The 17,537-nt window shown below is 43.5% G+C and overlaps 1 protein-coding gene across 2 annotated transcripts in view; it reads left to right on the top strand.

Annotated features, from left to right (window-relative positions):
* The first annotated feature begins 228 nt into the window (after positions 1-228).
* The window catches only part of MBOAT2 (membrane bound O-acyltransferase domain containing 2), a 108,695-nt gene continuing 91,386 nt past the window's right edge, over positions 229-17,537 (top strand). The window contains exon 1 of one of the 2 annotated variants that reach the window (XM_055540990.1): positions 229-435. In XM_055540990.1, coding sequence (XP_055396965.1) covers positions 343-435 — 93 coding nt within the window. In that variant the 5' untranslated portion in view covers positions 229-342. The remainder of the gene's footprint in view (positions 436-17,537) is intronic. The other variant, XM_055540991.1, reaches the window with a different exon arrangement.

The following is a 17,537-nucleotide window of genomic DNA, read 5'->3' on the forward strand; positions in this document are numbered from 1 at the left end:
TGCGGGTGTCGAGGAGCCGCGCCGCGATTGGGCCGCGGGGCTGTCTGGCGCGAGGGCGCGAGAGGTGGGGAGGGGGCGGCTGGAAGCTGCTGGAAGTCAGGGGGCGGGACGCGCGCGGGCGGCCCGCGGGGCGCGGGGGGGGGGACGACGCGAGGGCGCGGCCGCAGGCAGGCGGGCGGGGGCGCCGAAGGAGGGCCGAGCGGGTGGCCGCCCCCCGGCCCCGCCCCGGCCCCGCCCCGCGCGCTCCGACCGCGGGCGACCAGCGGGGCGGGCTGGCGAGCCGGCTGTATCCCCATCCTCTCGGGCGCGCACGAGCGGCTCGGGCGGAGCGGCAGGCCGGCCATGGCCACCACCAGCACCGCCAGCACCACCAGCACCACGGGCTCCACCCTGCTGCAGCCCCTCAGCAACGCCGTGCGGCTGCCCATCGACCAGGTCGGTATCCGAGGCGGCCCCGCTGGTCCCGCGCCGCCCCCTCCGCGCGGGACCATGGGCGCAGGGCGCGGGGGCTGGGGCGCGAGCCCCACCGAAGGGAGGAGCGGATCTGCTTGTTATTGTCCTCGCGTAGCCAGGCACCGACTGCCCCCCCCCTCCCCCGCCCAGCTGCCCCCCCTGCCCCCACCTCTCCGGGGCAGCCCGGGGGTGGGGGGCGCCCGCAGGGCCCCCGACGTGCGCGCGTGCATGGTTGGCCCTCGCTCTCCGCCTGGGCAGCGCCCGACCCCGGCGGGCAGTCGGCGATCGAAGCCCTGGGCGGCTTTCAGTGCGTGGTGGGCACGAGTGTAGACAGTGCGTGGAAAGGCTGGGCTTTGCGGGAGCCTGGGGTGTCTGTGCCCTGCGCGCGTGGCACCCGACCCTCCGCCGTGGGGGGGGGAGGGCGGTGGAAAAAGGATGGATGTGCCTAGGTGGAGGGCGCAACTGGACGCGCCGTGGTGTGGCCTGGAGGAGGCCAGCTCCGGGGTCGGCCACTGGCCCTTGGGGACAATTGGCGTTGAAGTGCGGCTTATTCGAGAAGGAGGCTGGGGGGCGGGAAGGCAGAGGTTCTGCAGAAAAGTCGAAGTGAGTTTAATGACCAGGGTTTCCAGCGGAGAAAGTGGCAACGTTGTAGACGGGAGACACCCTCCCCCGCTCCCAAAAAGCATTTGACACAATATAGGGGAAGATTTGACATTTCAGTCCTCACTTGGGAGTTTGTAAGGAAGGCCTAAAGGGTTATTGAGAAAGAAACAGTCTTGCGATGGGAAAAGGAGCGCCATTTTTTAATTCAGAAAAGAAAGTTTGGGAGTTGTCAAGAGTAATATTTAGAGCAGTCGGGGGCTCAGAGACCATTGCTTTAGCCCCAGGCTAGAGGTAGTTCGCTGAAAATTTTGCTTCAGATTATTTCAAGTGGATTTGATCTAGAAGTGTTTGCACTTTACAGGGGATCCTGGGTCACTGTCCTTCTCTTGAACGTGTCGCTGTCATTGATGTCATCAGGGATTTCATTTCTAATACAGGATTCCTCTGTGTCCAGACTCCGTTTCATAGCAGCAGGAGGGGACATTATCCCGTGCTTGACGTTGTGACACTTGGTACTTCGTGCTTCAGTGTTGGAAAAGTAAATAGAGTATGTCCAATGAGTATAGAAAAATTCTGTCTCTGTTCAGATCTGAATTCCTTACTTATATTTCAATCATAGCTGTTGGTTCTCCTCCATCCATGGGATTTTCCAGGCATGAGTACTGGAGTGGGGTGCCGTCGCCATCTCCGTCTTAGTAAATACTATCCCCCATACATCTTTTTTAAAAATTAAAAAAAAAATTTTATTTTATATTGGAGCATAGTTGACTTACAATGTTGTGTTAATATCAAGTATACAGCAAAATGATTTGGTTATACATATGCATATATCTATTTTTTTTCAGATTCTTTTCTCATGTAGGTTATTACAGACTGTGGAGTAGAGCTCCCTGTGCTGTACAGTAGGTTCTTGTTGATTATGTTTTATATATAATAGTGTTTATAAGTTTCTCCCAAACTCCTAACCCCGTACATCTTAAATGAACGTTAGAATGTGAATCTTGCTAATAGATTCAGGTGCTAATAGTGAAATTCATCGCATGTTGTAAGACAGTAGTCTTTTCTGTTTATTAATAAACTGATCAGAACTCAGGGTTTTTTGTCTTCTCAGTCCTGTGGAGAATTCTCACTTTCCTGAAGTGGAGCAGTGTATGCCTTTTAGTGTATTACAACCCCCTTGGCTTAAGTAGGTTGCAGCTAGGGTATCAGCAAATGCAGGGTAGGTATCTGGTTTTTTTTAAACATGTTTTGCCATTGAAAGCAAGAGAGATAGGCCTATAGCTTTTCACTTGATTTATGGAACAGGATTGTGCTCTTTTTCCTCCCTCTTTCTCTCTGTTTCTCTCTCTCCCTATCCATGACATATTTTCTCTGCTGTGTTAACTAAAAGTAGTTTATATAATGCTTGTAACTTTAAAAGTGATTTGATGTAATGAAATCATTTAAAAAAATCTCAGCAATCAAGAGCAAGTTCATTTCGGTCCTGACATAAAGCAGGAGAATCAAGGGATGGTGACAGGACTTAAAATTTTGACTTTCCTCCTTTATTACCCACAGGTATTTTTTCTTTTTTTGTTGATTTATTTTTGGCTGCACTGGGTCTTCATTGCTGTGCATGGGCCTTCTCTAGTTGCAGCAGTCCAGGCCGCTCTTCCCCGTGGTGCGCCAGCTTCTCACGCCATGGCCTCTCGTTGCAGCACTCGGGGTCAGTAGTTGTGGCTCACGGGCTTAGTTGCTCCGCTGCACGTGGAATCTTCCTTCAGCCGGGATCGAACCCACATCCCTCTGCATTGGCTGATGGATTCTTAGCCACTGCGCCACCAGCGAAGTCCTCCACAGCTTTTGATTTTGTAATTTGAAAACCTTCATTCTCTTGAGACTACTTTGAATTTGCATAGCCAGTTGTATTTTGGGTTGTTTTTCCTCTTAGCAAGTCTTAATATTGGTTTAATACAAGGCTTAACTTTTTATGGTGATAATACACTGTTTTTCTGAAGCACTGAAGAATTGACTTTTTTTTTTTTTTTTTTTGCTGATAAAGCACTTGGAATAACTAAAAACTCTTTTAGTAAGACTGGATAAGTAGTCATTGAGCCACTATTTTGAAGTTGAGCAAAACAGAAATTAAATTTGGTAACATGTAAATAATCGGGTCCCAGTTGAGAGAAAGCCTAAGAATTAGTTGTAATCAAATAGTGTGATTCAACTGGAGAAAGACAAATCAGGAAATGAAAAGTGTAAAACTATAACTTGTTAGTATGTTAATTTGGTATGTGCTAATTAACAGTGTTTTGGAAAATTAGGAAATTATAAAAGCAGTTATCTGATATCAGAGGACGAGAAGGACCTTAGAGCCAGAAAATAGCTTTTTTTGATAGAGTGAGTATGAAATTTCGGAAATGATAGAGATTATGTATGGGATATAAGAATGCACGTTGTAGGATCATGTAGGCGAGAAAGGAGGAAATATGTTGCACTGAGGCCAGGCGAAGAAAAGGAGCAACCTACTTAAGCCAAGGGGGTTGTACACACTAAAAGGCATACACTGTGCTCCACTTCAGGAAAGTGAGAATTCTCCACAGGACTGAGAAGACAAAAAACCCTGAGTTCTGATCAGTTTATTAATAAACAGAAAAGACTACTTTCTTACAACATGCGATGAATTTCACTATTAGCACCTGAATCTATTAGCAAGATTCACATTCTAACGTTCATTTAAGATGTACGGGGTTAGGAGTTTGGGAGAAACTTATAAACACTATTATATATAAAACATAATCAACAAGAACCTACTGTACAGCACAGGGAGCTCTACTCCACAGTCTGTAATAACCTACATGAGAAAAGAATCTGAAAAAAATAGATATATGCATATGTATAACCAAATCATTTTGCTGTATACTTGATATTAACACAACATTGTAAGTCAACTATGCTCCAATATAAAATAAAATTTTTTTTTTAATTTTTAAAAAAGATGTATGGGGGATAGTATTTACTAAGACGGAGATGGCGACGGCACCCCACTCCAGTACTCATGCCTGGAAAATCCCATGGATGGAGGAGAACCAACAGCTATGATTGAAATATAAGTAAGGAATTCAGATCTGAACAGAGACAGAATTTTTCTATACTCATTGGACATACTCTATTTACTTTTCCAACACTGAAGCACGAAGTACCAAGTGTCACAACGTCAAGCACGGGATAATGTCCCCTCCTGCTGCTATGAAACGGAGTCTGGACACAGAGGAATCCTGTATTAGAAATGAAATCCCTGATGACATCAATGACAGCGACACGTTCAAGAGAAGGACAGTGACCCAGGATCCCCTGTAAAGTGCAAACACTTCTAGATCAAATCCACTTGAAATAATCTGAAGCAAAATTTGGGGCAGCTGGAGGAGGAAATGGTAACCCACTCCAGTATTCTTGCCTGGAAAATCCCATGGACAGAGGAACCTGGAGGGCTGCAGTCACTTGGGTCACCAAATAGGTGGACACGACTTAGGGATTAAACAACAATATATGTACATATGGTATTAAGCATTTGAGTAAAAGGTCTGTTTTAATTTATTTTTTTAACATGTGGCAAGTTGTTTGGTAGATCATTGTTTTAGATCCAGGTTGCCACTGTATTTTTGGAGGACAAGGTGGAGAGGAAGACCTTTCCTAATGCTGAAGTACTGGTGGACATGGTTGGGGTGGGGAAAACCCCGTGTGGGCAGAAGAGAGAATCCTTGTATCCTTTTTTGGGGTCATTTTGTTGATTGACGGTTTCTATGTCTTCTCCCCAACTCAGTGCCATGTAAACCCACGAAGTGAAATACTATCTTAGGGAAAAGAGTAGTTTAAAACATTAACCGCTTTAATTCTCCTACAATTGTGTACTGTGATGAACCGTGTTCTATAGGTGAAGAAGCAGATGACATTCTCAGTTTTGAGCTTTTTTAAGATTATGACTTTTAGGAAAAGAAGGTGATTGGCAACAAAACAAGCAAATCAAAGGTCTGTTTTATTTTAAAATTGCCATTTGACTGCTTTAGTTTTGGACACAAATATTTAACTCATTTGTCCCTCCTGTCTACCTTTACACTCGTAATGAGCCTCAGCCTTCATCTTGAGAACCCTTCCGTATTGAGGCAGTCTGCTGTGGAAGATTCCTTTTCATCAGGAAGGCATATGGGCCTGAGAATCTTGACTCTGTATTTTGGGCCTTGCCAGTTAACTAATTTTGAATACGTCACTTTACATAAATGGGTTTCCCCCTGTGTAAAATGTGTGTTGCACTTGGTTTTAAAATTCCATGATTCTGTGTTTGTTTCATCCAGCTGCCCCAAATTCTTTTTGGACTGAGTTGAAGGGAATATAAATATGAACTCGGGGAGGAAAATGGACTAATAAATTTTGATGTTTTCAGCAGTAAGTTTAAACTGCCCGTCTGGTTAGTCCCAGGGCAAATGCAAAGGACCGGGTGCCCTAAGTTGTAGTCTGTGTTGGTTTCTGTGTCAGTTTCCCTTCCTTGATAGAAAGTAGTAGTGCCGTGGCAGAGTAGAAATGGTGTGGTTGGTTTGGAACAAGATTCTGCCAGCCTTGTGCTTGTTGGTAAATTACTGTATATTTCCTGAAGACCCAGTTTCTTCATCTATAAAATAAAGATAATAAATAGTAGCTATTTGTATGCCGAGGTGTGGAAGCAACCTAGATGTCCATCGACAAATGGGTGAAGAAGTTGTGGTACATAAACCTAATGAAATGTTACTCATCTACAAGAAGGAATGAATTTGAGTCAGTTCTAGTGAGGTGGATGAACCTAGAGCTTGTTATACAGAGTGAAGGAAGTCAGAATGTGAAAAACAAATACTGTATATTAACACGTGTATAGAGACTGTAGAAAGATGGTACTGATGAAGCTATTTGCAGGGCAGGAGTAGAGATGCAGACATGGAGAGCAGACTTGTGGATCCAATGGGGGAAGCAGAGGGTGGGTTGAATTGAGAGTAATATTGACATATATTTACTGCCGTGTGTAACATCGCTAGCTAGTGAGAAGGTGTATAACACAGGGAGCTCAGCCCCAGTGCTTTGTGATCACCTAGAAGGGTGGGATGGGTGGGGTGGCAGGGAAGTTTAAGAGGGAGGGGATATATGTGTACTTATGACTGATTCATAAGAAACCCATGGTTTCTGTATGGTAGAAACCCAACACAAAATTGTAAAGCAATTATCCTCCAATTAAAAATAAATAAAAAATAAATAGTAGCTATTTGTAGATGATTGTGATGGTTAAAATACATGACCTATGTAAAATACCTGGCTCCTTTACAAAGTATGCAGTATTTGGGATGTGTCTTCTATTTTTCTTTTGGGGAGCTGACATCTGTTCATATATATTCCATTTTAAGTCTCTAGGACTTCCTTTTTAGGAAGGGAAATTTCAGGCTCAGGTTCAGTCCTATCCCCCACACGGTGATTAAATTGGGATTAAAATCTCATTTTGAATTTGGAGTCAAAAGTGGTTTTTCTGCTTCCTCACTGTTCAAGAGTTCTTTGTCCTCTGGTTTGAAAATGCCTAAGTAGGCTCAGATAACCTTAGTCTCTGTTTACTGTGGCCCATCAGAGCTGACTTTCCAGGGAAATAAAACGGCTCACATACAGCTTTTGCCTGCAGTCAGTTTAGCAGGTGGGATTCTGAGATGATAGAACTTGGCAAGATTTCCTTCAAATAAAACAAGCTGCAAACAGGGGCCCCTGGAAGAGCGATCATGTAATGGTTTTATGAATGACCTGGGTCCTGCTTTGGTAAATATGTAGGGTGCGGAACAGGGCAGGGACAGCTGAAGTGTGAAAAGGTAGAACTGGGCTTCAGGGGATTTGAACAGGTGGCATGTGCCCCCTCCTTTGCTAATCAGAATCCTCGCTGTTGTTTCAAGCCCGCATCCAGTGCACTTTGCCCATGAATCTTCTCCTGAGTCCCATCTGATGTGACTGCTGTCGTGTTTGAACCACAGAGGCATTTTGGATCTGGCGCTGTTCTGGCATTTATGTTCTGCTTAATGTTGTATGTATCCGTTAGGGTTCTGGTAGGAGACAGGCTGAACTAGGTAACCACGGAGACTCCAAGAACCATTTACTAAGAGGTGGGCAGGTTTGGGGAAATCAGCAAGGACTGGATAGTCTTCCAGGGCCAACTCCTCTGGGCCTGGGGAGCGAGAGGAGGGAAAGGGAGAGTCCTCGGGAATGAGACCGCCCCCCCAGGGGTGGAGGAGCAGCTGTGGCCCCCCCCTCCGTGAGGACCCAGCCAGCCTGCGGTGGGCTTGAGGGAGAGGGGAGGGGGGATGAATACCCCAGTCCCTCCATCCTCTTTCCTGCTGGTGCCTCGGTCAGAGGGCAGGTTGATGCTTCTGCAGGGGGTGTGGGGGCACAGAGTGCAGTGGAGAGTGGATCCGGAGGGCACTGAAGTCCTGTGCAGGACACTACCATCACTGACGCGCCCTCCACCGTGTCACCCATCTCTCCACATGAGGAATACACATAAAAACCCTTTTGTCGGCCCTTAATGTGCGTCCTCATCCTGTCTCTTTCTTCGCAGTCGCATGTTTTGAAAGAACAGTTGGATCGTGCCTCTTCCATTTTTCTCATTTCTGTTCACTTCCAGCCGTCATAGTCAGGCTTCTGCCGCCACTGCTATTAGCCACACCCAGTGGCAGGCTTTGCGCCTTGTAAAACTGATGGGTTACGTGCTTACAACTCTGCCCAGTTCCAGGCTGCCCTTTGCAATGCCGTTCTCTCTTTTCTCTTTTCTTTGCTTAGGTTGCACCGGGTCTTAGTTGCAGTACATGAGATCACATGAGATCTCCAATTGTTGCCGCACACATGGGATCTTTCGTTGCAACATGTGGGATCTAGTTCCTTGACCAGGGATCAAACCCAGGTCCCCTGCATTGGGAGCTCGGAGTCTTAACCACTGGACCACCAGGGAAGTCCCTGCAGTGCTTTTTAAAATGTGACCACTAAGATCTCCTAAGACCACTTGTGTCAAAAATCATGAGGGATAGTCGTTTAAAAATGTGTATTCCCAGAATGAGGGCCAGGGAACCTACGTTTTTAACCAGGCTCCTTCTTAGCCCCTCTCCTACCATCAGAGCTACATGGCTACCTGGCCACATTTTTTAAGGTTCTCCGTTTTATTAAAAGGTAATGTGATACATTTTTTAATTGTTTGCATTTAACCAATTAGCTTGTAGTCTCCAAAATGTAATGCAGTGTAATTGTGCAGTTGACAATATAGTTACAGTTTTGGGGAAAGATAAAATCCATAGTGCACACTGGGCAGTGTGACCCTGAGTTTTCAGCAAATGGTGTACATGTCTCCTTTTAGTCCTGTCATTGTATCTGTAGTGACCATACGTGTGACCTCATTGGAGAACATGTCAGGAGTCTAACTTTGGAATCCTTCCGGAGTGTGAGGCCTGCTCTGTGAGAGGCCCTGCTCCCTCCACTGTCCCCCCCGCGTTCTATGCCCGCTCACCTCTGGGAACCCTAGGCCTAAAGGAGAGGCCTAGAGCCTCCCTAAACCAGTGGAGGCCACCTCCCCTTCTGTTATTCAGACTCCACCCTCACTTTGGTCTCCTTTCGCACACCCCTAGCTGTCTCCCAGCAGGAGCTGGAAGTTGCCAGTATTGCCAAAGGTTGTCAGGCTGGAGGTTAGATCCTGGTCTGCTGCCCACGGTACCTGCATGAACCAGTTACTTAAGTTTCCCACAGTACATCTTCCTATCTTTTAACTCCATGCCTTTGATCAGACTTCTTCTGCCTGAAATGCCCTCTGCACTCCTTTGGGCCAGCAAACCTGTACTTGGCAGTACTCAGCTAAAGCCTGTGCCTCCTTGACGAAGAATTTTAAAGACTGAAAAATCCCATGGACAGAGGAGCCTGGCAGGTGACAGTCCATGGGGTCACAAGAGTTGGACACGACTTAGCGACTAAACCACCACCACCATCCCATCCTTTCCAGTCCCTTGCTGCTCCCTCTGGGCTTCCTGTGTGTCTGATACAGGCGCACACAGTAGGTGAGTGCCTGCTGCTGCCTGAGGCTGTGGGCATCCTGGGTGGAGCCTCATCGAGGAGCTGCTTCTTGAACCTCTGGGGTGTTTCTGCCGTGAGGCCGGCATTGCAGAGGAAGCTCAGAGAGGAGACAGACAAACAGACAGACAGTTGTCCTGTCTTTATCTAGAAGGAACGGAGAGATGGGCATTGAGTGCCCCGCCCTCTCTCTTGTGGGTGGGGGCCCTGCAAGAGGGCTCCTTTCAGATACCACCCCCCCAGCCAGGTCCCCCAGCCAGCCAGCCCAGGAAAGCCCGGCTAGTGGCAGGTGTCACCAGAGCTCCTCCCCGGGTGGCCTGTGTCCCTGGGGAGAGATGAAGCCAGGGGCCAGCCCAGCTGCCAATCAGATGGACCACACTCTTCCACGAAAGCCCCAGCCTCCTACCAGCTCAGCATCAGACAAAGATGTCACATGCTTTCTGTTTTAATCCATTATCCGGTAGAGGCTTTTTAAATTTTTTGAGGTTTTCTATGCCAAACTGGTTATCTATAGAAGGTCAGAGCTGTAGGTAGTATACACATTTAGATATATTTAAGTTACTCAGTTACATGTTATATTAAAATAAATAGCTCCCTGTTTATACAAACAAAAAATTCTGAATCCTTTCGTTTTCTCTTTGAAGGTAGGTTATAGGTAAAACTACAATGTATGAAAGACATTTAAGTGATACTTACATTGTTAAAACTGCAGAGAGGCACTGCCTTTTGCAAAACACTAGTTTCAAAACCACTGGTCCTTTGGGTGTGAAATAAATAGTGATTGAATTGAGTGTATCTGATTTAACAATATGAAATTTCAAAGATAAATGTGAAGACTTGCAGTGAAGTATTAGAAATTAATTATATAGAAGGAGACTTGCCTGAGACTAGCATTAAATTTTATAAACCATGGGAGTTTCTGTTTATTGTAAGGTATTGTGACCTAAGGTCATGGATCAGGTGAAGTAGTTAATATCAACGAGAGTTCCAAACTGTGTCCTGGCCAGGCAAGGAACATGAATGGATGTAAATGAAGGTATAAACAGCCTGACTGTCTGGAACACCCATGCCCAGCCCAAAAGGAAAGCTCACACTCACATTCACTGATGGTTACCAGAGCTGGTTTTTCAGGGGAAGCCGGACTTCTGGATTTTTTTGTGTGAAAATTTGTGATTTTAAAAATTTTGCCCAACATTTTCCTAAGTTTTTTTCTTTTTTTTTGAGCCCAAACAATTTAGCTAAGGCCAGATTTTGCTTACTGGCCATTAGGAAGAAGGTAGCCGTTTCTGTTACAGTCGATAGTGGTCATTCCAATCTGAAGGACACTCTTCTTTGGAGACATCAAGGATACTTGACAGACCCCATGATAACCATACCAGGCAGTCAGGGCTGCAGAAAGCTCGGGGACCACGTCATGTGATCCTTGAAGATGTAAGTCTCGTGTTTCATCACTTAGTAATTTTGTCCTTTAAACTGGCCAGCAGGATTTCAGATTAAGTTTTGTCTGACTAGTTCTTGTCATTTGGAAAGGGTCACATCTCAGAAATAATCTTGAACACTAATCTCATTAAAGTGGAAAGGTTGGAATTTCCCACAACTACCATTTTATTCTTTTTGCAGATGGAGTATTTCAATTATTAATGGACCTAAGTGGTCAAGGCTGTTTTATGGGGTGTGAAATTAGGAAAAATATGTCTGGCTAGTAGAGAATAAAGTCATACTTGGAACAATCTTGATTGCCAGATAAACCCCTACCAATTTTTAAGTTTTTTGTTTTTTTTTGAGTGTACATTGAATTTTGGTCAGCATCTTTTATCTTGTGATAACTGTTTGGGCTTTGAAGTTTAAGTTTAATCTACAGTGAGTTTCACTGTGAGGTTTAAGTTTAATCTATAGTGAGTTTCCCTGTGAGTGTTAGTGTGCCTTTTCTAATACTGGGATGGACACAGCTGTTCTTGTTAGCTGCTTACCAAGAATAGATGTGACGAAGACTTTTGGTGTCTGTGTAGAGCTGAGAGGGTAGAGATGGAGGGCAGGGTAGGGTGCCCTTGGCTGGTACTTTCGGGGGTGGTTTCGTGTGCTTAGTCTAAGAGTATCATCCTGCTGTGGGATCCCCGTACCTTTCCTGTAGGATGAGACAAGTCATATCTTCTCCTTTTGTTCTTGGAAAATATTTTAAAAGCCACACAGTAAAGGAAAATCTTGGTTATATTTGGCATCACAGCTTTGAGCTTCAGCCTTCCATTAGATTTGAATGGAAATTCTGATAAACTAGTCAAAATTGAAGAACATAGTGTTTGGGGTCTTGTCGAACTGTATGTTTTTTCTTCTTTCCCATGTGGATTGGAAGGATTCATTTCTAAAGAGTTAGGTTTCTTTTTTTTTAAATTTTAGGACATATAAATTAACGGAGAAATAAATATGTTGTTCTGAGAAGGTTTTTGGCATAGGCTCAGTTTTAGCACATGGGACTATAAAATAATTTATAAAGGAACTCTGTTAGGAATGTGGCATTTGGTAGGAAACACGTGTCAATTTAGAAAAAAATCCTGCATGGAATATTAAAGATAGAAGGATGTTAGGATCATTTCAGTGAGGGCAAAATAGACTGAAATAGTGCCAGAAGGCTGGTCTTGGATTGTTTCCCCCCCTTTTTTTGTATTGATTTTACTGAAAGCAGGAACCTCTGGAAAACAGTGAAAATATTAAATTGCTTTTGCCCATTCTGCCCCTAACTCCAGATTTGGTAAATGTACCAAGTATCGGAGTTCTAGCTCTTGTAAAATGAAGGAGTGCTGTCAGTACAGGCCAGCGCCCTGGCCAGGCTGGTAACGTGGGTTTGCAAGGAAGACTAGTCATCTTTCTGTTGGACAGTGAGCAGCGAGCAGCGAGGGAAAGCCTAACGTGCGTTAGTAAACGTTATATACTGGGGGAGATGGTCAGGGTCAAAATCAAGAGCCTTCTCTGAAACAGGGGCCCAAGTCAGCTATGTAGGAGCAGTGTGAAAGACAGACCTTTGATAAGTTGGCACCATTCTGAGAAACTGCGAAGGTATTAGTCTATAGTGAGTGTTGTTGCTTTTAGAAGGTTTTTATACAAGGAAGCTGCTGGGTCGTTGGTATCATTTTAGATGTTAGGGATTACCGTTTTGGCAGTAAAGATGGAAAAGAATGAAGGTAGCACTGTCGATCCAGCACGTGGTGTAGGACAGGGGTTTTCTCAGGCCCTGGGGAGATGCAGAGATAGCGTGAGCCAGTCTGGCTCCTGAGCTTCTAGTCTAGAGGAGGGGAGAGATGGACACACCTGTACGGCGTGTGAGGTGTTTCAGGGGAGAGATGCCGGGCTTTGTTTGGACAAGGCTGCTGCACAGAGTCCCACTGATAAGGGGCTTTAAAGAGAATAGACTATACTTTTCTCACATCAGTTTTGATGTAAATGGTCCAGATTGGTGGATAGATCGCTCCACCTGGTCCTACAGAGAACAGTGTTCTTCCAGCACCTTGTTCTGCTACTTCATCAGCCTGATTGTGGTTGAGGCTGGTTACCTGAGGGCAGAGGTCCTCACACATGAGATTTCATGAGAGTCCCCTGCTGCTGCTGTTTGGGTGCTCAGTCGTGTCCAACTCTTTTGCGACCCCATGGACTGCAGTGCGCCAGGCTCCTCTGTCCGTGGGATTTCCCAGGCAGGAATAGTGGAGTGGGTTGCCATCTCCTTCTCCAGAGAATCCCCTGCAGTGCTGTTTAAAACACAGATTGCCTAAGCTACAACCAGAGTTTTTAATTTAGTTAAGTCTGAGTTTGCAAGTGTGAACGGTTCCCAGGTCATGCTACTGCTGTGGGTCTGGCGACCAGACCTTGAGAACCTGAAGAGGAAAGAGGAAGAAGACAAGGAGGGGGAAAGGAACCTCTCTGGGTCCCAGTTGTGGGCCAGAAGTGGCACATAACGTGTTACTTGGACTGTATTTCCTTTTGCCAGCGCTCTGTCACATGGCCATAGGTCCCAGGAGGGGGCTGGGTGGGGGTCAGGTAGGGAAAGAGAGCAGGGCTGGCTGTACCACCCTGGAACCTTGTGGAGAGAAATATCTGTAACTTGGGATTGGACTGGTTGGGGCGAGGTAACATTTGAGCCAGAATCTTGAAGGATAAATTTTCCTGGCATCCCAGAGCAGAAGTACAACTGGTAGTTAAGCAAACTGTTTGCAGAGGCACACAGGGCAGGCTCACCCCTTGAGTGAGTATGGACGGATGTCCAAGCTCCACTTGAGGCCTTGAGCTACAGCAATGAGAGGGGAGACAGGCAGGGTCTGGTGATGCCGCTGGTTAAAAAGCAAACAGGTTTTATGGGTTAAGAGTCTAGTGGTTAAGGCTGTGGACTCAGGAGTCAGCTCAGGTTCAAGCTGTGGTTCTGTGTGAGTGGTCTGAGCCTTGCTTTATCTACGTTGCAGACCCTCGTGGGTAGTAAGCGCTCTGTAAACGTCAGCAGTTGTGGTCATCGCACCTTTGCTGTGAACTGCTAGTGTGAAATGAAATCTTCCCCCTGAAGTCTCTGGTGAATGGTCATCTGGCTTCTACATGAAGGGTTCTGTGATGGAGAGCTTGCTGTCTACGCTGGGGTAGCCGGGTCCATTTCTGCATAGCTGTCGTGGTTAGAGAGTTTGTCATCTTGGTGCTTACAGACATTCTGGTGTAATCCAGAAGTGGTCTGAATAAGCCCACTTCTTCATGATCACCTTCTGGATTGTGGGAGACACTGCATTCTGTCTTCACATGGTTGGCTGATGAACAGGTGCACGTTAGTAAATCAGGTATCGATACCCCTAAACCTTCTACTGTGGAGTTTGTGGGCTCCTGAGTGAATGTTTCTAGCTCTCCTGCACCTGGAAGTCCATTTTCCAAGGATGACGTCTTTAGAGCATTATAATGTTGGCATCCTTGTTTGAAGACTTGTTGCTTTTTGCCTCTAATAATTTGCAGTTGTGTTTGACTCTGCAGTCCCACAGACTGTAGCCTACCAGGCTCTTCTGTCCATGGGATACTCCAGTCAGGAATACTGGAGTGGATTGACGTTCCCTTTTCCCGGGGATCTTCCTGACCCAGGGATCGAACCCTGGTCTCCTGTGTTGCAGGCAGATTCTTTATCATTTGAGCTACAGGGAAGACCTCTATTATTTAAGTATGTACTAAAAATAAAAATAAAGCTACTGACCTGGTAATAAGCATGTTCTTTGAGAAAAGTAATAGCTGAGACACTGTAGAAACCATTAGGCATGCCCCAAATACCACCTCTCTAGATTCAGTGGACTCGTTGTACTCATGGCTGATTGTTTTCAGCCATGAAAAAAAGAACATAGCTGAAGAGCGTGGACGAAATATTGGAAATGTATTATCTAAGGTTGCTTCTAAATAAGTGTCCGTCAAATCACAATCTATGTCTGATGGTTGAGTGTTAAAATCAATAGAGAGTCAAAGCTGAAGTATCCAGACAGATCTCAGAGATTTCTTTGTCTTCAGCTCCTGTAATCACAACATGCCCTGTAATCATTTCTGCAAACATGTCTGTGGACTCAAAACAATAGGAAGTCTCTTAGAGCATTCTTACGAAGACCATTGGTCTTAGGTTTGATCAGTGAGAATGAAATATGTTTTGGGAACCCCACTTCACTTTAACACTTTTGTTTTGTCCGTATTTCTTACATATTTTTATTGTGTATGTATGATTCATTATGGATATTATGGTGTGTGAGTTTAGAGTTCTTTCTCCTTGTGAAATTGAGATGACAGAACTAATTATTCTGCTTTTAATTCATTAGTGTAGAGTTCCCAAATAGAGCTTTTTCATTAAAAAGGTCATTTTTTCATGACTTAAAAGGAACTAAATAAGTAAAAATCCTATATGGTTCTTAAAGGTTTTTTTTTTATTTTATGATAGTACACTAAACAATTTTACAAGTAATAGAATTATAAAATAATATAATCTCTTCCTGACTTTTAAAAAATTTATAAAATTTTCCTCAGTGGATATAATGTTCTTAAAGTTGTCATATAAATGAACCTTTCTTAACACTCACGTTAACTCATTTGCTTTCCTGTTAATAGTTTTTATGCTCATCAATTATAATAGCATTTTACTGTCATAATAACAATCAACTATTTATATATTAACGGACAGAATATTAATATAAAAGTAACATAAGATAATTTCAAGTGAAATGTAGAATGCTTATCTATATATATGTATATTTGAAAGTTAATTTTCATTTATAAACAATAAATATGAATGACATGCACTGTTTATATTATTGGTGTTATTTTGCTGACCAGAAATGACAATAGGTTAAAGACCTAAATGTAAGACTGGAAACCATAAAACTTCTAGAAATAAGCATAGGTAGACCACTCTTTGACATAAATTGTCAGTCTATTTTTGGATCTGTCTCTGAAGGTAAAGAAAAAAATGCAAAAATAAACAAATGAGACCTAATTAAATTTAAAAGCTTTTGCACAGCAAAGGAAACTACTGACAAAATGAAAAGATAACCTACTGAGTGGGGGAAAATACTTGCAAATGACATGACCGACAAGGGATGAATATCCAGAATATATAGACAGCTCATACAACTCAATATTTTAAAAAACCAAACAACCCAATTAAAAAATGAGCTGAAGACCTGAATAGACGTTTTCCCAAAGATAACATGGAGATGGCCAACAGGCACATGAAAAGATGTTCAACATTGCTAATCATCAGAGAAATGCAAGTCAAAACCACAGTGTTATCACTTCACACCTGTCAGAGAGGCCACCATCAAAAAGACCACAAATAGCAAATGTTGGTGAGGCTGTGGAGAAAAGGGAACCTTCCTGCACTGTTGGTGGCAATGTACATTGGTGCACCCCCTGTGGGAAACAACATGTGGTTCCTCAAAAACTGAAAATATAGCTACCGTATGATCCAGCAGTTTTACTCCTGGGTGGGTGTCTGAAGAAAGTAAAAACACTAATTTGGAAAGATACACGAACCCTAGCATTCATAGGAGCATCATCTACAATAACAAAGATATGGAAGCAGCCTCAGCGTCCATCAACACATGAATGGATAAAGAAGAAGATACATGTATGTGTGTGTGTAGTGTACACGTATATACATATATACACAGGTACACATACGCTTGCATATATATAATGGAATGTTAATCGTAAAGAAAAATGAAATTCTGCCATTTGCCACAACATGTCAAACAGACAAAGACAAATGCTGTATGTTTTCACTTATATGTGGAATCTGAAAAATAAAAGCAATGAATATAACAAAACAGAAATAAATTTACAGATCTAGAAAACAAACTAGTGGGTACCAGTTTGGAGAGAGAAGCAGGGAGGAGCAAGATAGGGATAGAGGATGAAGAGATACAAACTGCTAGGTATAAAATGAGTAATCTACAAGGGTATATTATACAGCATAGGGAATATAGTCACTATATTATAACTTTAAATTGAGTACAGTCTATAAAAATATTGAATCACTGTATCATACACCTGAACATAATATAATGTTGTACATCAACTGTACTTCAATTTAAAAAAAAGAAATGGTAGATGGGTTTATCTCACATGATAACATTGAGATAAGTGACAAATGCCAGGATGCTGGAAGTGACCAGGAAAAGGCATTAGGCCTTCTTGTCCTTTCACAGGCCATGATGCAAAGCAAAGCAAAATAGAGGATTTGAGCTGAGTGTCAGAGTGAAACCAAACTTTAGTTCATCTATAACGAAAATTGAAAAGTGGGTGAAGTGGGTGAAATTAGTTTCCTTTTGTCTGTTTTTTGCTCATTGGAAACTGATTCTTCTCTATTTATAACAAGTGGATGTGTTTGGTATTTGGGCATCTCCAGTTTCGTGTGTTTCAACTAATGTATCATGTACCTGAGTAGGGAACTGAATATAGTTTGTATGTTTTCTGTCTGATTTTAAAAGTAATATATTCATTTGTAAAATGTAGAAAGGTATAAGATGAAAATTTAAAAATCACTCGTTGCTCTTCAACTTTGGCAACCACTTTTTTTTAGTGTATGTATTAAAAAAAATTGGTTGCATACCAAATACAAGATTTTTGTAAACTTTTGTTTTTGCTTAACACTTTGATAGTCACTTCCAATTTTATTAAATTGATTTTCAAAACCAATGTAATGTTCCATAATTTGGCTATATCATATGTAATTATTCTTCTGTTATGTACAATTTTTTGCTACCATGATTTTGCGACAGACTTCTTTATATACACATTTGGTGTATATTTGCTGTTAATTTCCTTAGGAAAAGAAGCTTCTTCAGTCTGAAGCAGCATGCAGAATCACTGGTTTTGAAACAATTATTAGAACTTTTGCTTTTGCTCAT

Source organism: Bubalus kerabau, chromosome 11 (genome assembly GCF_029407905.1).
Source record: "Bubalus kerabau isolate K-KA32 ecotype Philippines breed swamp buffalo chromosome 11, PCC_UOA_SB_1v2, whole genome shotgun sequence".
NCBI lineage: Eukaryota > Metazoa > Chordata > Mammalia > Artiodactyla > Bovidae > Bubalus > Bubalus kerabau.